At 36.9% G+C, this 21,770-nt stretch overlaps 1 protein-coding gene across 1 annotated transcript; it reads left to right on the top strand.

Moving 5' to 3' along the window:
- Positions 1-887: 887 nt before the first annotated feature.
- On the top strand, positions 888-19,641 carry AKIRIN2 (akirin 2). Its single transcript, XM_081140946.1, has 5 exons — positions 888-1,744; positions 15,601-15,744; positions 17,580-17,729; positions 18,702-18,773; positions 19,287-19,641. The coding sequence occupies exons 1-5, from the start codon at positions 1,510-1,512 to the stop codon at positions 19,295-19,297; spliced, it is 612 nt and encodes a 203-aa protein (XP_080997072.1). The 5' UTR covers positions 888-1,509; the 3' UTR covers positions 19,298-19,641.
- The last annotated feature ends 2,129 nt before the right edge of the window (positions 19,642-21,770 follow it).

Raw genomic sequence — 21,770 nt, 5'->3', positions numbered from 1 at the left:
CATAGATAACTAGTTTTGTATTGGACTGGTGATAGCTCACACAGGCAAAGGACTAGTGATAGTTTTTTTCATAAGTCACCTTTTTATTAATGCTGTATTTGATTCTTATTTTAGGTATCTAAAAGTACAACTGTTAGGAAAAAATGTTTTCTCTGCTTACAAAATGGGTCCAGCATTTACTCCCTAGACATTTTAATTTTTTTACCGTTCACAAGGTATACAACAATATTCAGCAGAGATAAAAGAATTTCTGATATCATTCAATTTTTATCCAAAGCAAAACAATTTGGTTCTGTATGTTGTTCAAATCCTATTCATTTACAAGGTAAAACTGGCTTTGCAGAATTACTAAGTAGATGCAAGCAACTACCTGGGAAAGGCAAAGCATCGAGTTCAATCAAGGATCCTGTAACCTGGTACCATTACTGTTGTTCTCTCTTGCAGTCCTAAATAGGTTTCATAATCTTATTTCCTATCCCTTTAATGTGACAGGTTTTGTTTTTGGCAATCGTATTACCGAATTAATCTGTCTTGGGCTGTTTCTTATTTCCTGGTGGAAGCGGTATCCGGACAACTAAATTTTAGAGGTCTAGAGCCTGCTTTTCCTACCGGTTAGCTTTCCTCTCTCCCAGTTTCTTAAAGCCTTTTCTTTTTTCTTTTTAGCTGAGTTCTTTCTACACTAGAACTATGTATGGGGGATTTAAATTCTAACCCGGAACTCGGAATCACGCGCCTTGAATGACGGGAGTCGTAGTTCCAGTAACTCCTCCCTAACCACGTTTCACGCGGATTCCTCCCCACAGCGAAAACCTACAACTCCCAGAATGCACCCTCAGGGCGTCCACCCCTGGGCGCACGCGCCCTGACGCCGCAGAATTTGAATCGGCGGCGTTATTGACGCCATTTCGGGGCCGGCAGCGACTGGAAGAGTCGTCCTGTGGAGGGGGAAGTGACTGGACGTGTTTGCTTGAGCTCCTGACGCTGCCGCGGCTTTGCAATCTCTCCTCATCGACCGCCGGTCTCGAGCTCCTGACCCTACTCGGGCGTTTTAGGAGCCGCGTTCCAGCCTCACACCTCACGGGGCTGGTATCGACTGCCGAAGGGAGCCGGCTTCAGCGCAGGAGCGCCTCAGGCGGGGCGAAAAGCTCGAGCGGACGGCGGGGGCGCCCGGAGTCTCTCCCTGGAGATCCGCGCCTGAGGAGGCGGAAGAGCCCCCCTGACGCCGCTGGCGTGAGCTGGCGACGCCGCCCCTCCCGCTCCCACCGGTGCCGGCCCCGGCCACTGCCCCTGCCGCGGAGGCAGCGGCGTCTCGCCTCACCTCACCGGCGCTTCGCCACACGCCTTTCTGCTCTTGAGCCCGTCGGTTAGCCTCTCCTCGAGTCCCCGCTCTTCTACCCTTCCCTCGCCCTCCCCCCTCCCCCTCCCCCCGCCCTCCCCTCCTTCCCTCGCCCTCCCCTCCCGTCACCCCTCTCAACCCCACCCGAGCCCGGCAACTCGGCTGCTCCGGCCATGGCGTGCGGAGCCACTCTGAAAAGGACTCTGGATTTCGACCCGCTGCTGAGCCCGGCGTCCCCAAAGCGGAGGCGATGTGCGCCATTGTCGGCACCCACCTCGGCCGCAGCCTCCCCGTCGTCTGCGGCCGCGGCCACCGCCGCCGCCTTCTCGTCCGCTGCCGCCTCGCCGCAGAAGTATCTCCGAATGGAGCCGTCCCCCTTCGGCGACGTCTCGTCCCGCCTCACCACAGGTGGGACTCGGCCCCGCGGCCGCCGGGGTGGCAAGTGGGGTTCCGGGGTGGGGGTGCGGGACTGGCCCTAGTTCTTAGCAAAGTAGTCAGCGACCACATCTCTTTAACTCCTCCAGCTTCGGAGACACAATGGAAATGGCCTGATGTGAAGGGGCGGGGAGGGGGCGTCGGGAAGTGGGGTGGGTAGGGGCTGTGCCTTGCCGGGTATTGTGGGGAAGAGGAAGGTCCTTTTATTGGGGCCGAATGACTGGAATAGAGTGTTTCCGTAGTGTGGAGAGCCCCAGCGGAAATGATCAGAGAGGGCGATATTATTCATAAATTTAGGCTAGAGAAGGGTCACATTTTACGCGAATCTCGATGTCTATCTCCCCGAATCGATTGGTTGCAGCTATTAGCTCGGACTGGGTGGTTTCAGGCGTGGAGGCAGCCCCTCCTCCAGTTCAGACATGGCTGATTTTAGTACAGAGGGGGTGGGGGGGGTGGGGATGGATGTCATTGGGGCGAGATCTAGGCCTGTCATTAATCACCCACAAGAACGCCACTTCGGCTGAGTCAAGACCTGTTTTCCTAGCAGGGTCAACAACAAAGAAAATGCTCTTCCCGAGTCCTGTAACATGATCACACTACACTCTAGACCTTGAGCAACTTGAACTTTTAACGAAAAGCAAATTGTATCGAAAATTGGGTTTGAGTAGTTGCTTTTAGTTGGAAGTGCTTTATTTCTGCCCAACAAACTATGTTGGGAGAAAGCCTAGGCCTTGAGAATAATAAATTAACCCAAGATTCCAAGGGACTTCAGACTATTTTTGCTTTTCTTGTTGAAACATTTCCTGAAAGTGACTGTAGGGAAATGCCTCTTGGCTGCTTTGTACCTCATGTGTATGCCATTTTTATGTACTTATAAAATCCTCGGGTGCCCCCGGTACAGTCCTAGGACAGGCTTTTGTGGACTGATACTGTAAGTCTGTTTCCTTTGTGTGTGAGCCTTTGATAATAATATGACCTGTAGACAGAGCCTTTTAATAGCTTGATTAGATGTTTCATTATCTTTAGCTTTAAAAAAAAAATCTGGGTAGTATATACCACTGTGCTTAGTAACTTCCATTGGAATTAATTTAGGTTAGTTTTGTCTTTTTCAGGTCAGATTTTTAAATACCCTCCCCCAGATAATACCGGGCGTCCCTTTTTCTCTCTTAAATATTTTATCTAACTTGAGTATACACATTGTACAGTTGTAGAGAGTTTTCAGAGTATTTCCACTTTTATTTGGTGACCATACCTAAGCTGTCTTCTATATAAAGGCATTTACTGGTTTATTGGTTAGGCTTTACATTAAAAAAGAAACAATTAAGAATGAGCTCCTAGTGATGAACATTATTTTTAGAGTTTGTCTTTTTAGTAAAATTGAAGTGATACCATGGAACTTGTACTTAACTAATTAGGCCATTTAAAAATAGTTCTAGCTAACCAGCAATAAATTTCAGTCCACAGGGTGAATTAATCCAGTGTTAGGTTTGGGAGTTAAAGTATATCTCAATGCTAAAATGTAAAATAGTCTTGAGCATATATATGGTAAACCTGCCAGGAGTTACAACATTTGTCCTCACTTTGAAAGGAACTTACTCAGAAAGAATTGTGATCTTTGGCAAATTTGTCATTTCATCTGTAGCATAAACTAATGCATTTGCTTCACATTATCTCAGGTTTCAGTTAAGTGGATAGTAAAACAATTGGAATTGTTTAAGCCTGCTGATTCCAGCACACATTTTCCAAAATAGTTGCTGTCTTCTGTTCTTCAAGGTGTTTCTGACATCTACTCCTGAAGTTTGATCATATCCTGAATTGTAAAATCACACTGTAATTGAGTTTTATTGAGTTTGCTAATAGTTATTTAGCTATTACAACTAATTTGAATATTAACATAAGTTGACTTGAGAAAAGCAGCTAAAATTGCTAAAGTTTTGAATTGCTAAAATTTGCTTTTTCTAACTAATTTTGAGTGACACTTTACATGCAATTTGGCCTTGTAGTTTCATGGCTAGTTTGGGGTATGCTCATGTGTGGTTTTTGTAATAATGTTGTCATAATGGGAGCTGCAGTGTTGTGCAGGTATCAAAGAGCTTCCCAGTTTTGTTGTCACCAAACTTGGAAATAACTTTTCCAAGCACCTAATTTTTAGATTCCTATTTTAACAGTGGTGATTTTTAAACTTTACAAAAGTGAATGCCCATATATCCTTAGCTGAAGTAAGTAGCTAGGATTGGAAATGGAAAGTGACTTAGAAATTGAGGCTGGGACTCTGGAAACTCTTTGTTTTCCTTTCATTTCTGTGAATTCAAATGAAATTTAAACAATTTAGAGCTAGAGTACCGAAGTGAATTTTTTTCAGAGCATGTATATAATTAATCATTATCACTGTTCTTCTGGATACTTAGAGTGTCTTCTGATGTGTAGCTGAAGTCATGTTGTGGCTTTACTAGTAGTTTCAGGAAAATGGACACCTGTTTTAAACCCTAGTTTATTTTAGGCCTAGGAAGATGATTCCAAAGTTTGACTTGATGACTGTTATGTAAATCAATATTTTTCAAACTGTTGCAACCTCATACCAGGAAAAAGGGAAGGGCTGGCAAGTAAAGTTTTATTGGAACACGCACAGCCAACCCGTTCCCTTTTTTTTTTTTTTTTAGGTATTGTTTATTGCTGGCTACAACAGCAGAGTTTAGTTGTGACCAACTGTTTTTTCCCCAAAGCTCAAATATTTACTGTCTGGTCCTTTACAGAAAAAGTTTGCCTATCCCTGGTCTCGGGTGTCAGCAGTTTATAATACTGTGGATGTGAAAATGGTAAATCAAGTGAGGAGCGGAGGGTTGGGGAGGGGAGGATCATTGACTAATTGGGGAAATGAAGATCTTTAGTAGCTGTGTCAGTACTCACCCTGGTAAGTTGGTTGAAAATAGTTAAAGGTTTCTATCTATCTCACTTTGTTTTTTAGACATTTTAGAATATTATATTTAGACAAAAGATCGTCATGACATTCCCAAGAACAAAATTATTTTAATAAAACCAAAATATTATGCAACATTACAAGAGACTGTCAGTCAAATCCAACACATTGTTTTTCGTAATTGTGTAGTGAATGAATGAATAAATGGGTCTGGTGAAGAGATCCTTCTGTGAATGTCAACCTATTTCTGAGTTTGCTAGGCACTTTTGTACACATTGTCTTGTTACCATTGCTTTTGTCTGCCTTTGGAATTGAGTTGGATGAAGAGTTAAATTCCAGTGTAAGGACTCATTGTATTTGCTGGAAACTTGCCATTAAAAATGGAAATTGCAGCTTGTGAATGGGGAAGGGTTTGCATTGATGCATGCCTGCAAACAGACACCAGCTGGCTTAAATGAAGTATAAATGGTTCTAGGCAAACAAATGAGATTCTGTTGGAGGAGGCTGCATTTCACTTCAGATGTCATTTATATTGAACCAGAAGTGTTTTTAATATTTTGTGGTTATTTAGACAGCTGTTAAGTTGCTTTTACTTTCTCAGTGGATTTGGCAAATAAACTCTTTTTATGGTCTTTGTACTTGGGATTTTAAACCTGATATTTTATTTAGGACTGTGTGTGTAGCTTCATTTATTTCATAGTTCTATGAGTTATGCATTAAAGAATCCTGTAAATTTATGGCCATTAAAAGCAGAGTGCACTTGTATTCATTATTGAGCTATTTTGTTTTGAAAGTAAAAAAATAAAGCCTAAATTGAGCACAGAAACACATTGGGTAAACATAGCTAGATCAGAGAGAAGTTAGTTAGCCCTTTAGATACAGATGCTACTAGCTACCATGGTTGCCACCGAGATATAATCTGAGATGTAAAGAATAGTTTCTTCAGTCCTTGAATGACGTTATGGGTAAAAGAATATACTGTGTATTACTCAGGTAGGTCTTTCCTAAGTGTTTTGGTAGACCCAGGTGGACACAATGATAGCAATGCTTTTGTTTTGAAAGGTTCAGAATAAGATTTGGTAGAAGTTCCCGGTTTTGTGTGTTTTTCCTATTTGAAAGGAAACTTTTGATTCTCCTTCAGAATAATAGTATGGGTTAAGTTTGGACCTCTTGGATAGTTGGTTCATGAAACTAGATAATGGTGTTGGGGGTGAGTCTTTTTAAATAACCTATAACTGAACTAACCAGCAACTTGTGGTCCTTACAGTCTTGGCCTTAACAGTGCAAGTACTGTTGACTCACAGTATGTTCTCTATGAATATGTGAAACCACGATGAATTTCTTCCCTTTGAAATTCAAAAAAGTATGAAGGGTGAAATACTTGTTTGAGCCTATATGAACCAGTCTGGCATCTGCAGATGGTAAAGAGGTCTTCACAAATGAATTTAGTTTAAGAGATTTATCTTTAATTTTCTTGCTGAGTGTAGGGATTCTAGAACTCTGCTTACCAATATTAACTTCTAAACGTGCCTGAGAAATGTGATCCATCAGCAGCAGTCTTGTAGCAATAAGACTTTCCCCCTGGATTTTGAGGTGGGTGGGTCACATGGGTCTTGTATAATTTGAAAATAACCCCCAAAGTTAATTTTTTTCTGCCATACCATTCCTCTTAGTTAATGTCTTAATCACAAATAAAGTTTAAAACTATGAGTGAATCAAGCCTTGGCATTTCCCAAGGTTCTTAGAGATGCTGAAGTTTAAAAAAAAAAAAAAATTTAGTTCTGCCCTCATTCTGTACCAATTTTTAAAGACTTTTGTGACAGTATAGCTATAATATGCGATTATATATTTTTTAAATTGTGATGCAAAAAATAATAAATACAGCAATTTGGTGAAGACTTTGAACCATACTTTTCCTTAGGCACTTGAAGTATACTTAGTATTCTCTCATCTTTCTGGACAATGACCGTAAACATGGATTATGTGCATTAATATATTTGAAATAGCCCCATTTACAAGGATTTTACCATTTTCAAAGATTGGCTCATTTGAAGAAACACATTTTTAAAAAATTTGACATGATTTTTAGGAGAAAATATTTTGTATTATGAAGTTCTGATCTTTTATTTCTAAAAGTTGCATTATTTTAAGTTAAAAAAAAATTCTCACGTCATAAGATGTTGACAGCTATATTGAGCATGGAGATTATCCTTGAAGGTAAATTAAAATTCCAGTGTATGTCAGGTTGTCAACTTTTATATTTATTTTGGGCCTTTTGATCAGAATTTTGTTTTGCAGTATACCAGATTGTGTAGTCTTCCTGTGATGATAAGCTTTTGGGGGAGTGGTAATGGTTTTTAACATTCTAGTACTAGAAAAACAGCTCATAATAAATACACTTGTAGTTTGTCTTGGATTATAACTTAATTTCTTCCTCTCTTTAAAAATCATAAGTCATAAGTTTTTGTCACAATTGTCATAGGCCAAATCATCCTCACATGTACTGGTACTTCGCAACATTTTTATTTTACTAAAATTGTAATCTTTCCATTAATATAATTTTTGGATTTGATTAAATTTTTAATTTCCAGGTCTACATAAGTACCTGGTTTCTCATAACATTGTTTTAAAAATCTAAACTTATCTAGAAATCACTTGCTCTAGCTTTTACCAACCTCATTTGAGTTCCAGATACTGTGCTGTTTAGGCAGAGAAAACACAAAGTCTCTGGAGGGACTGATAAAGCCGCAACTGCTAATACTTTATTAGCTAGCTAAACTTGAATAAAAAACTACTATAGTCTTTATGCTTTATCAGTGTACGTATTTTAATTCCAAGTGTATAATTGGTTTAAAGTATTGGAGGTTTTAGGTTGCTATGACAGAACAGGGGAACCTGATGCTCACTGACCACTCATCCATGGCCAAGGTGAAAATAGTACATTATCAGAGGCTGGCATTGTAATCAGTACTGTATGGCAATGCTGATCTGCCAATTTAGAATACTTCCTCAGCTTTAAAATACCAATAAAACATTCTAGTTAGATATAGGTCCCTATCCTGAGAGGAGACAATTTAGAGGCTCTTGAAGCATCCCTTAAGTAAATATCTAACTGTAACATGAAGAGTTGTTATAACTGTTCTGTTATAGTCAGTGATCATCATTTCAGAGCTCTAGGTAGATGAGAATTATGCTTTGTTTTGGTTACTACCTTCTTAAGAGACACAGGGTTTGAATTTTTAGGATATGAAGTAGCAATAATACGTGGTAGTAATCTCTCTTGTATAATTGGCACCCTGTTTTTTTAAAATTAGCTTTCCTTATTGTGATTTATTGTAACTTCAGGTAATTGTGGAATGCTGGCTAGTTGTAGTAATACAGTACTGGAGAGGGGAGTGGATATTGTGGATATTAAGAGTTTAGGCCCAGAGATGATGGTTGGCTCTGCTATAATCCAGCTGACATTGAAGAAAAGCTTCATTTTTCTCATCTATAAAATTGTGCACATGGTGATAGTAAGTATCTCCCTCCTAGGGTTGTTTTGAGGGTTGAGCTTTCCTGTCCGAGTGCCGAAAACAATCACAATAGAACGACCTCAAGTGTGACTTTTTACATTGTCCAGCAATCCTGCTATTTCAGTGAATGACCTTGCCTTGTACTTCACAGAAAAAAATAGAAGCCAATATACGGCAGATTCTTCCTTTTTCCTCATACCAACACTACCAGCATTTGTGCTTATCTTGTTTTCCTTTTAGTATCATTGAGGAAGATTAAGTGGCATACATGGTTAAAGCACTTTACATAATGAGGGGAAGGATCCCACTTCTTTCCAAAGGAATGTTTTCTTTGACTAATTTTCTCCCCCAACCAGACCTTTGCTTTGGTTTTTAATTCCCCGTTATAAAGTAAAACATCCTCATTTTCCTCCGCAGTCATCCAGATTCCTCCACTTCAAAACCTAATTCAAAGAGCTTTCAAAAAATGTGTAGTCTATTTCCATTTCTTGGGTTCCCAAATCACTTGGAATATATTTGTGCCTCAAACAGCTTTTGTCAAGTCACCAGTGACTTCCATGGCACACAGTGAATCCTCTTCTTGTTTGACCTTTCTTACAGCACACTGCTGACCCACTCCCCTTTTTTTAAAAATACTTTTTTTCTTCCTTTCTGTGACAACACTGTTTTCCTCCATTTCTCTGGCTGCTTCTGTCTTCATGTAGCCATTAAATTTAGGAGTTCCTTAGCTATAGGTTCAGATCCACTTCTATCTAGCTGAATAGTCCCTAGCAATCACATTCATGCTTCTGACTTCAGTTTCCCCTCACAGATGACTCTAATTTATCTGTAGTTCAGACCATTCCTCTCAGTTTGGGCCACTGAGAATTTGGACCTTTTATTGTCAGATCTTCCCAGTAGCCTTCCCTCTTCCAGCAGTCAGAATTTTTGTGAAGTCTGTTGACTAAAGTATCCATAACTAATTTACAATATGTATGGGATAAACAAAAGATGTCTGTGGGCTTCCAGTCAGCTCCTTCTGGAGTGAGAGATAGTCAATCGCTTTTTAAAAGCAGACATGCTATAAAAGCAGATGAGTTTGTTCACTATACATTACATAATGAACATGGATTTTAAGAAAGCTGCGTTAGGAAAAATGAATTAATATGTGTATGTTAATGGCATGTAATGAGTCTCCTGAGGTGTAGGCACAATCAAGTTCAAATTGATTTACAGAATATTTTCCTGCTAGGGAGGAGTATGTCTACCATAGAACTAGAATAGTCATGTACGTGAGGGTGGCAGGGTGAATTTAGTACACCTTAAATATATTTATACTTGTAATAACCTCTGCTGTTACTGCCTTTCTTCTCCCCTCCATTTCCTAGTATGACCAATAAAAAATAAACCAACCACTTTTCTTTTTAATTGCCACAGTAAGGGAGTTACTATTTTAAGCAGTGGATAGAAACTTAAATGCCCATAGTTCCAGTCAAGTAATATAAATAAGTAAAGTAGATGGAAGCCAGTGAATTCCAGCCTTGCTACCAATCAGCAGCCTCACCTGGAAACTCAAAAATGCAAAGTCTGAAGCTCCATTCCTCAGTCTTCATTTAAAAAAAAAAAAAAATCCCCAGGTGATTTGTGTGTTCATTTGAAGTTTAAAAGCACTTGAGAACTGTGAATCATCAGTTTGCAGCCTGGTTTCCAGGTATGCTATAGCTCAATGTGTGTGTGTTGGGTGCCCCAATAACTTGTTATAGAAGACTGGTGTGTTCCTCGGCTTGATTGTGCTGTCCTAGGGTCCTCAGGGAGCCTGCTCTCTGTCCTTCCAAGCTTTGCCTTATCTTGATGGCCATGGTCAATTGGAATTGAAGCTGTACTTCTTGCCTTGGCATTAAATGTATCCTGTAACATGGATGCTTTGGGATTTGAATTTGGATGGTTCAATTTCCCCTTTCTCTTCCCCATTTACTGTTTTTTGGGTTCTTATTACTCTTATTTTTTTAGCTTGTAAGCTGTTTGAAGAGATACTTGCAGATCGTAAAGAGCTGAACAGCAAAAACAACAGGGTTAACATATCCTTTTAGAATCTAGTGTAATGTAAAATAGAGGTATTAAATCTTGAATATCTGGGAGGAGACATCTGCTGATTGAGCATTGTTGGGCTCCTTGCATTAGTGACTCCCATTGTGCGGTTAATTTGTGAAATTTATACTTAGGCCTACAGGATTTTAACAGATTGAATCATTTCAAACAAATAATCATTGGCTATTATAGTACCAGTGAAATAATAGAATTTGACCAGTAGTGATTATAGCTTTTCTTCCTCTTCTAGGATACCAATGAATGTTTCTTAAACATTAAAATATTATATAATGGAATTTTTAAAGCACTGTAGGTAATATCCTAATGTTTGTATAATTGTATGCAACTGTATTCTTGTTAGGTAAGATTTATGCTAATCTAAATAGAAGTTAAAACTGTAGATATAACTTTACAATTTTATGTCAAAATTTGGTTCCATGTCCCTTTGACATAGCAATAATTTTAAAGTGAATTAAAAACAGCATCAGCACATTCTTTTTACTTAGATAGTTCTTGTCTGGATAAGAACATTGTCTTTAAGGTTTCTTCAAGAAGAACATGAAAGATGGGTCTTCATTAGCAACTCTTAATTGAGTGTTTTAATTTATAAAGTAGACATGACAATGTCTAGTATATAGTTAAGAGCTTTAGATTTGGTCTGTTATTTTATTTGGAACATTTTCTTAGTTTTAGGTCTAAATGGCTACTGCAGGTTTTCTGTACTTAATTGTGTTCAGGTTTTCCATTACATTTGTGTTCCTGCCTAGAGGTGAAAGACTTTTTAAGATTTTATTTTAACCCCACTGTTTGAGTCATCTGGCTAAATGAACTTTCACTTTGTTTTATATGGAAATTATACTAATCGTAAACTTAAAACTGTTAATGAAAGTTAATGTGTGATCTGTTAATGTTGTCAGTAGGAAAACAGTAAGTCTATACAAGTCCAGACCAAAAGTTTAGTGTCACAGATTTTTCGACATTTTATGGACCCTACTCTAGGAAAAAGATTCCTCCCCTCCCACAATTTTTTGTTTCTCATTTAAACACATTTTTAGTTGCTTCTAATTCCATATTTCTCCCTTTGCTCTCAGTACCATCTTATTGCTGTTTCTCTTACCCTCATCAACTCAGTTATTATTTTCATCCTATCAGTTGCTTTCTCCTGTTTCTATTGTTGACCTTATTGATTGTGTTCAGGCTTTAAATAATAATTAGTGACAACTAAGAGTAAAACAGTTTGGAAGTAGATTATATCCTTTAAGCCAAGCCTTTTCTTTTCACTTTTTAAAATACCCCCCTTTCCCCCAGGCCTTCACCATACTATTGTCTGTGTCTATGGGCTACCTTCTTTTCACATTTACCTAGGGGGTTTTTTTGGTTCTATTTCTGTTTGGTTTTTTCTTCTTCTAATATTCCAAAGGACTAAGTGCTGTCTCGTTGATAATCTACCTGTTACAGGAGGAGAATTTTATTCCCAATCTCAGTGGCATTTACTAGATTTGGGAATGAAAATGATAGTAGTCATAGAATTTGCTAATATTGACTTTCACTTAATCTAGTACAGTACAGTAGAAGAAAGTCTTAGCAGTATTCTGTTGTAAAAGAGTGATACAGTTTTTAGGATTTTTGAAAAGGGATATAGAACCATTTGTCGTGTGGATTGTCATGAAGGTAACTACATATTTTACTCTCAAGTGACTTGTTGCAAATTCATTTTTTTTCCTGGTCAAGTATGAAAGCTGCATGATTAAAACTCAAATGTGCAACTGATCATGTAAGTGAAACTTTGACTTTTTCTTTAATGGACTGCAGACTATTGGTGACACAGTATAAGATGTTACATGTACTTGGAATAAAATGTCACTTGCTAATTTGATAAGAGATGGCTAGATTTAAGTAGCTTATGATTAAGTGGACATAGGTACTTTATTGATATATGGAAGGCCCTATATCCAACTGGTATGGAAGCAACTTAAGTCACACAAATGTCTAGCTTGAGCTTACAATGTGTGTTGGGGTATTAAATTGAGCCTGGAGAAATTTCTTGAGTTATCAACTTCAAAACTGCTTATACCTCTGAACTGAGATAAATTGAGGATTAAGCTTGAGGCTTGTAGTTAGCTGTTTGCTACTTGTGTTGCTGAGATCTTGGTTAAGTTAAATTGGACCATTCACTACATAACTTACTCATGTGTCACATGTATTAGAGCATTTGAGGGCACATTGAGCCTTAGATGACATAGATACATCCTGTTAGATGTAAAAAGCAGTGCAGGCAAATCTTCAGCTCTTTAACTGACAATATCAAGTTGTTGGCAAAGATGTGGAGCAGCTGGAACTTTCATTGCTGGTGGGAATGCAAACTGGTATAAGTACTCTGGAAAATGCTTTAGCAGATTCTTATAAAGTAAAGCCATGCACTTACCATATAATCAGGCCATCCAGTCCCACTATTAGGTATTTGCCCAAGAGAAATGAAAATTTGTCCTTTGATAGATTTGCACATGAATATTCATAATAGCCTTATTGATAATAGCACCACATTAGAAACAGTCCAAATGTCCATTAAAAGATCAATGGATAAGTTATGGTACACAAACACACACAATGGAATTCTCATTAATAAAAAGGAATTACATACTGTGTGAATCAAGTATTTTACTGAGTGAAAGAAGTCAGACACAAAAATCTACACTTTATGATTCCACTTATATGACATTTTAGAGGCAAAACTATAGTGACAGTAAATGAGTAAAGGTGGCAGTGGTGAAGGTGGTGAATAGGAGCATGAGAGAACTTTGGGGGGTAATAAAGTTCTTTATTATGATTGTGGTGGTTCCAAGACTGTATGTATGCACTTTTCAGAACTCATCGAATTACACATTTAAATTGGTGAATTAATTTGTAAATTATATCTTAAAAATTTCTTAACTTGTTTGATGCTGCTTAAGATGATATGGAGGTTAATAAAGCTAACATTTTAAAAGTTTGACCATATCTTTTTTTTTTCTTTTTTTTTTTATATATATCTTTATTGATTTCAGGGAGAGGAAAGGAGAGGGAGAGAGAGAGAGATAGAAACATCAATGATGAGAGAGTCATTGATCAAGCCCACAACCCGGGCATGTGCCCTGACCGGGAATCGAACCCTGATCGCCTGGATCCTAGGTCGATGCTCAACCACTGAGCCACGCCCGGCCGGGCCATATCTTTTTTTTTTTAATACTCACCCAAGGATATGTTTATTGATTTTAGAGAGAGCAAGGGAGGGAGGGGACAGAGAAACATTGATGTGAGAGAGCAACATCAGTTGGTTGCCTCCTGTAAGAGCCCCAACTGGGAATCAAACTTGCAACCTTTTTGGTGTATAGGACTACACTCTAACCAACTGAACCACCCAGCCAGGGCAAGTTTGACCATATCTTAATCCTAGGCTAGATCTTTTTTGAGACTATCAAACAAACAAATTGTTTGTTAGAACTGTTCTTTTTGTACATCTTAGATGTGCTTTGATTGATTTTGTGAGGCAAAAGGAAGATTAAAGTAATTTGAGAACAGCTGTGTGGTGATCAAAGACTAAGTAGTACAGAAGATGTTGCTGGTCAAGTTACTCTGTGCCTAGTACATTTGAAATCTCTGGTGAATAAACTAGGATGCTTTGAATGGCACTTTTGATCAGGATGATGTTAGTTTTCAGCAGAAAGTGATAAATGAATGAGACCAAACCATCATAACTGAAACCTTTTACAGTATTGCTACTGAAAGAGTTCTTTTATTTAAAAAAATAAGGGTACATGAGCTTGTCCTGGCTGGTATAGGGCGCTGCACCAGGTTTATTGGACACCTCTGTGAATCTTAGGAAACTCATTTCTGTCAAGGTGCTTAACTGTTCAAATAGCCATTTTATTTCACACTGGTAACTTTTTTAAATTATAAACTATTCTAAATAAATGAATAAAGACTGAAAATAACTGTTTGATATAAACAAATGCTAACATTCTGAAAAATATTAAATATAGCTAAAGCATCCCTCACATAGCTACCCTAAAGGTTAATTATTCCAAAGTGTGATTTTATTATACTTATACTGCACATGCATGTATATGTAAACAGGTTTGTTTACACACACAAAATTTCCATAAATGGAACCTTCACTGAGTATATCTTTTCCAATTTGTTTTCTTCCCCCTTTTTTCATTTAAAATAATGAAATGGCATAATCTAAAATGTTCAAGGGACTGATTGATGTCTGCTTAGTCTATCTCTCAAAAGCCTTAGAAGTTCTTACTGGGGAAACAGTATAAAGTGAGAAAAGATAATTAAGTCACCAGTATGAAATATTTAAAAAAATGGATTGTTTTCATCTTACAAAAATCTTTAGCCTTCAGCTGAGTTTTTAGTTAATGTTTAAATTAATGCATCTTTGTATAATTGATTGTTAAAGTTACACTCCATTATATTTATGAATCATATTATTGCCTCTTAGTTACCACAACTTTTCTTTTTTGTTTAATTTTATTTTGGATTGGGATTATTAACTTCTTGGGATGTACAAGTAAGTCATCACTTCACATCATTGACATATAACAAAACCAGTTTTACCATAGGCTAATTAATATAAACAAGAGTTAAATTCCTTTGGCATCCCATCAGTGTTATTTAAAATAACCGACATTGAATGAAATGATGTTATTCAAGGACTTGTAGTTTCAGATGGATAGCCTGTTAATTTAGGACTGTGATGGTTGTGAGAAAGTCTGTTTGGAGGGGGCATGGAAACCTCAGGGAAGGATTTTTTCTGGAGAGGCTAAATGGAACTGTTCTGAATTAGAAATTGTTCTAAAATGAATCATACTGGCCTAAGGGATATGCTTGATATAATGTTACCCGTTTCCATGGTTGTGATTGAAGATAATGGCACTGTGTACAGTGGTTCTTACTGAGTACCTATAATATACCAAGCACTTTACATGGGTTTTTACCCCCAATATTCGGAACAAAACTTTGCTGTTAATGCTCTAATTGTCATAGGTTCTGTTGAGCTTCATACTAATGGCTGTGACTAATGTAGGATAATTTTTTAGTTCTCATGTATTCTGTCATTTTGCTAACCTGTCACTTCTCACTTTCAATTTTAATTTTGCTTTAGATTGTAATTATTAACTTCTTGGGATGTACAGTAAGTTTTTAACTTCACATCATTGACAGGTTCTTTCCCATTAAGTAAAATGATGTATAACAGAACCAGTTTTACCATAGGCTAATTGATATAAACAACGCTTCTTAAAAAACTTGGAAGTTCTTGCCAAATTTTAACTTTTTTCTTTTAGAACAAATTCTGTACAACATAAAACAAGAGTATAAACGCATGCAGAAGAGAAGACATTTAGAAACTAGTTTCCAACAGACGGATCCATGTTGTACTTCTGATGCACAGCCACATGCATTTCTCCTCAGTGGACCAGCTTCACCAGGTAATAATAAACTAAGTGAAAGGAAACATTATTTAGTGTGGGAAAAAGTAATCCTTTAGTACACTTAAGCTCCTATTTCTCCCCTTGATTAAAAACAAAAAGCAAAACATTTACTCAAGTATTGCATGATCTTTTAAAAATATGGTACAAAATAAGTGCTATGATTTGCAGCCTCCATTAAAAAATGATAATAATAATATACGATGTGCTTCCCTGTTAGGTATATATGTACATGCCATTTTATAGATTTCCCATAATTATTTAACCATTAATGGAACAGGCTTAGAATTTTTGCTATTTACAAAAATGTCTCTATACATATACCCTCATGATTCACTTGTCCTGTTAGGATAGATTGCTAAATGTGTATTATTTTGATCCAATGTTTTTATACCTACCTTTTGTTGGAGGGAGTAGTTTGCAAATACACTTTTTAAATGGCAGAAAAATGAAGGCTATTGAAGTGAAGGGGAAATAAGCTTCTTACTGAAAAAGCCATCAGAAGTGGCTCTTAGCTTTAGTGAAGTTCTCAGCAAAATAGTTTTTCTTGTGACAGTATTTGCCTACCTTCTTTCCCTTCCCTCCCAGCAGGATTAGGAAAACCTGGTAGAATTTTAAAATAAAATAAAAAGCACTTAAAGGCTATAAAACAGTGAAATAAAATTAGATTAGGAAACATAACCTTGTTCAAAACTAAATTCTACAGCATTCCTGCCAATTTGGGAGGGCAGGTATAAATGGGTGAAATGTAGTAAGGGGAGGTATGAGTGTAGAGACTAGACTGTATCTGCAGGAAGTGAAGATCATCATCATTCATTAGTCTGTTTATTTTGTAGGTCAATTAACAGGCAGATTGAACTAACAAAGCTGGGAATTTGAAAGATAGCCTTGGTGTAGTTATGCACTACTTTAGATGGTATAAATAAAGCAAAGCTCTGGGATACTTTATTCTTGTGATAGACACTGCTCTAAGAAGCAGTTAATTAACTGGTACCAACCATGCAGGTTATAAGGAACAAGTGGAAAAAAAGGAATTGGGGCTATACCATGGAGAGATACACAGAGCAGGAAGAACTATTGATAGCAAATCCATGTATTTGTATGTGCATAAAATACTTGCATCAGTGTTAAAATGGATGACTCTCAATCCTGAGTTCTCAAAAAGATTAATTTCAGATGTTCTTTATAAGAAATAAGGAATGTTGATTTTGGAAAATCAAATTGCCTTAAGTAGTACTTGAGGAATACATTCTGAAGAAATCTTTTTTTTTTTTTTTTTAATCCTCACCTGAGGATATATTTTTATTGATTTTTATTAGAGAGAGAAAAACATCGATTGATTGCCTCCCATACACACCCCAACTGGGGGTTGAACCCACAGCCTAGGTATGTGCCCTGACTGGGAATTGAACCCGCACGCAGCCTTTTGGTGTACAGGATGATACTCCAACCAACTGAGCCATGCGGCCAGGGCTGAAGAAATCTTTTATACCAAGTATCATCTAATTATGCCAAGTAGCTTTTAGATTAATAATCTTTAAGGACTCTGAACCATTAAATTTAATCTTGAATATTAGGAATATAGTCTCAGTATTTATTTTTACGTAGTGGTCTCCTAACTAATATCACTAATTAAAAAACAAAAACTTTATTAAGTTCTATATTTTGTAGTTTCTCCACTCATCTTCATAGTTATTCTCTGATATTTATTGCATGGATCTTGCTGTTTTTTCAGTCACAGCAAAATATTCAAATGAGACCTCTTCAGTTGGAAGATGCTTTCTGTGATGGCTCTAAATCAGGTGTATTTATTTTGTTCTTCATGTTACATATAGGGACTTCATCTGCAACATCCTCACCATTAAAAAAAGAACAGCCCTTATTCACTCTACGACAGGTTGGGATGATCTGTGAACGTTTGTTGAAAGAACGTGAAGAGAAAGTTCGTGAAGAGTATGAAGAAATACTGAACACAAAACTTGCAGGTATGAGTTTGTTTAGTCTCCCAGAAACTCACCGTAAGAAATGCATTATTTTCTACATATATTTCATGTCAATTAAATTACCCTTCTTATACGCTGGTACAATATGTTTTCTAAGAACCAGAGAATTTTGGTTCAAGAAAGAAAATGAATCTCTTTATAGCTCATGGCTCTCCTTAGGTGATCTCAAGAAATAGTATTTGTTAGCCATGTAGATCAGCACCAGTATTAGTGAACTAGTTTTTTCTTTCAATGTAAATTTGATTGGATTTTGGACTTGATATCTTTAATGGTAACTTTGCCATCAACTTTGTCTTGAAATAATCTAACTGGCACTGTACATCATTTTAGAGGATCAAGCTGCTACAGTCTTAATTATCAAGAAAAAAATTAGTAAAATTTGATAATGTAAGTGCAGTAAATAAAATTTGTTACATGTGGTAACAATCAAAATCCCTCCACCCTGATTATGCCACAGATTTTACAAGATAACAATATTATAAGCTTTTTGATTAAATGGTTAAATCAAGGCTAATTTAGGCAAGAGAATTTACTTAGTTACATGAGACGTCTTTTTCTGTAACACCTGATTAGGTTACAAGTGGATGTTTCTTTGGATATATCATATTTTTTAAAGCTCTTTTTTACTTTCTCTCATTGCAGTAAATTTGCCATTTATAGGCCACTGATAATAAACTTTCAGAGTAGAAAGACATCTTTTTATTTCAAGCCCTTTATTTTTAATAGGTTAAGAAATATGCCCTACCCAGCCTATACATGAGGTCATGTGCTTTAGACTAAAATGTAGGTTCCCATATGATATGTTATCATTATTACTGAGGTTATGTGTCTGATTAAGTGCCAACTTAGAATTGTTTCACTATACATATTGGATTTTTCAGAGTTTATCTGGCTCTCATTTATTACAGAGGGCATTTTGCAAGTCATGTAATTTACATATACCTTTATTTGTAGAACAATATGATGCATTTGTGAAGTTTACCCATGATCAAATAATGCGACGATATGGAGAACAGCCTGCTAGTTGTAAGTATTGTATATATGAACTGAAAACAAGACAGTCTTTTAAGGAGAAGACATTTATTATAATTATCTTCATACTCAAGAAGAGAATTAAACAGAAAATCATGGAAAAACTCTGCAGGAAATAGGCAGGAAATTTTACTAAGGCTTATTTTTGGATAATTAAATATGGGCAGTGATTTTCAACTGGTATGCCACAAGAATATTTAAAACATGCAATACCTATTTAGTCAGGGGCACTGACTTCTTTTTCCCTTAGATTGTCAAAAAAAATTACAGCAGACAACACAACAGCTGTCCAGTGTGAATGAATCAAAATTATGTATTTGTGCGTGTGTGTGTGTCTGATTGGCAAAAAATTTATCTACCACAGAATTTTAGTAATTAGTTTATATGTGCCATGAGATGAAAAAGGTTGAAAATCGCTGACCTAGGGCAATATTGGGGATAAAGATCTGGTATGTGTTAGAATTTTGCATTGGACTTTGCACTAATTTTCATTTTCTCCCCCTTTAGATGTTTCATGAATCACATTTTCCGCGTTTGTGGGCTGCCTTGTCCCTTGTTGAATTGTTGCAAGAGGTCCCAATTATGACATGCAGCAATGCCAATACCCCCCTGTGAATACAGGTTATTTCAAGCTTTCCTCAGTGGCAACCACTCTTAGGCAGCAACTGGTTTTGGAAATTACCCTGATGTCAGTACCACCTGGATATGGACCTTTGCTACCTGTATTAATTCCATTGGTCTCATTTGCTGTATCATTACAATTTGGCTTCTTATATTAATATGTTTGAAAAGGATTAAAGCTGGTATTCTAAGAACATGCCCTTCACTGGTTGTGTAAATAAAAATGTAGAATGATACTTCAGATGAAGTTAGTGTGATTTTAATTGTGCACTACAACCAAGCTGTAAACAGTTATTAATTTAGAATGTAATCCCAGGACATTATTAAGCAAATGCTTCCTGTGAAATAGTGAAGGAGAAGGGCATTTCTTTTTGGGGTTTCAAAATGGGTTTATATGATTTTTCTTTCTTTTTTTTCTTTTTTTTTTGGTAGCTTTTATTTATTCTATCAGTCTTTTTAACAAATGTTTATTGCTGCATTCCCCCCCCCCCCCCCAGTGTATCATTGTTTTATTGCCCTTGTAGTACTGGAATTTAGTTGGAATAAAACATTTACTTCTAATCTGCTTGTTTTTTAATGTACACATGGGTAGTATTTGAATAAAGCCAGTGTTTTAAATGTAAGCATTTTCCAGGAATCAGTTAATTTAATGTTCTGATAAGATTTAAAAATCAATAATTTGATTTACCAAATCTAAGATTTGAGTCTTATTTTCAAAAACTGAGTCTGATTCCAAATTGCATGATAGAATGTTACAGAATTGGTCAGTTTTAACAGCTTTGGAAGTTTTACTTCAAAGATATCAGTAGAATCCAAGTTTTTATTTTGTGTGGTTTTTAAGGACAATGTATGAAAGCGCATTAAAGTCACTTTCAATACATGCTTTTCAAACAAAGCTTTCCTATAATGAAGTAAGTGGAAATGCTTCAGTGAATTTACATGTATATATATTTATAATTGACCGAAACCCTTTTTAAAAACTTTGGTGATTATATTTTACCAAGTCTTTGTTTAAAATGAGGCCAAAATGAGGTATAGGGCTTTCAGAAGATCTTCAAGTAATTCACATGTCCATTAAATGTTTGAGAAATGTGGATATAACATAGGGTGGCCATAAGTAAGGAAGGGGGATGATTCTACCTGGTTTGAATGGACTAACAGAGAATCTCAACTGCAACACTTGGCGATTTGAGCCAGATCATTCTTTGTTGTGGGGTTGTCCTGTGCAGTGTAGGGCGTTGAGCAGCATCTCTGGCCTCTACCACTAGATGCCAGTAGCACTCCCCCCACCCCCAGTTGTGCCAACTAAAATGTACCTCAAGATACTGCCAAATGCTGGGATAGGTGGAGAAAACAGTCCCTAGCCGAGAAACAAGGATATAGTGGAATAGCATTTTTAGGAGTGCAAGTGATGTTAGAATCTGGAGTCAGGAGTAGAGTGACTGTGTTTTATCAAAATAATGAACATTCTTTTAAATAAGCATGTGCGAATTTTCACATAGATTTAAATTTATAAAAATAACTGGTTTTATTTTTATTAAATTTATTGGGGTGACACTTGGTTTTGTAGTTGGAGGGCAAGATAGAGTAAAAGGGAAATCTGAATGGAGCCACAAGTACAGGCATACCTCAAAGGTGTTGCAGGTTTGGTTCCAATAAAGCAAACATAATAGTCAGTTACATAAATTTTTATCTCCCAGTACATATAAAAGTTATATTTACACAAACCAATGTACATACCTTATTTTAAAAACTTTATTGTTAAAAATGCTAACCATCATCTGAACCTTCAGTGAGTTGTACTGATTTTTCCTGGTGGAGGGTGTTGCCTCTCTGTTGGTGAAAACAGTATCTGCAAAGTGCAGTAAAACAAGGTGTGCCTATAATACAGTTTTAATTCTAGATTGAACTTGATTGAGAATAAAATTTCCTCCACAGCCAAATTTCTGCTTTTATCACCTTACCAAAAAGTCCTAGTTTATGAGCTTCTAACTGATTTCAAGTAGTATATGAGGCATTTCCAGAAAAGAAAAGGAAAAAATGTGGGCAACTTCTTGGATTTAGTTACAATTAGATGGACCCAGTAGCTGACTGCAGTAGTCCAAATACCATCCACACTTGATCTCAGTAAGAAAGATTATATAAGTACCTAGGGATTCTGAATTCCCAAAGATCCTTGGAATTGCTTTTAATAGGTAAATACCTACATAATTGAGTGTGCTAACAGTCATCTTATTCTTTTATAAAGGGCAGTACTGGTATGATGCTGTACTTAATGTGTTCAATAAATTTCTGATTTACCGGGGCAAACTGCCAGGTATAATTCTTTGTATTTTTTGAGGGAAAATAGGGCACAGGCAATCTGAGAAA

The sequence above is a fragment of the Miniopterus schreibersii genome (genome assembly GCF_964146895.1).
Source record: "Miniopterus schreibersii genome assembly, chromosome: 6".
NCBI classification, from domain to species: Eukaryota; Metazoa; Chordata; class Mammalia; order Chiroptera; family Miniopteridae; genus Miniopterus; species Miniopterus schreibersii.
Note: the sequence above shows the minus strand (reverse complement) of the source record. Positions and strands in the feature narration are given on the sequence as shown.

Excerpts from the sequence above, each read along its gene's own strand:
- AKIRIN2 (XM_081140946.1), top strand. The coding sequence starts at position 1,510 with ATGGCGTGCGGAGCCACTCTGAAAAGGACTCTGGATTTCGACCCGCTG. Across the intron at positions 1,745-15,600 it reads CTCGTCCCGCCTCACCACAG|AACAAATTCTGTACAACATA; the intron begins GTGGGACTCGGC and ends TTTTTCTTTTAG. Across the intron at positions 17,730-18,701 it reads ACTGAACACAAAACTTGCAG|AACAATATGATGCATTTGTG; the intron begins GTATGAGTTTGT and ends CTTTATTTGTAG.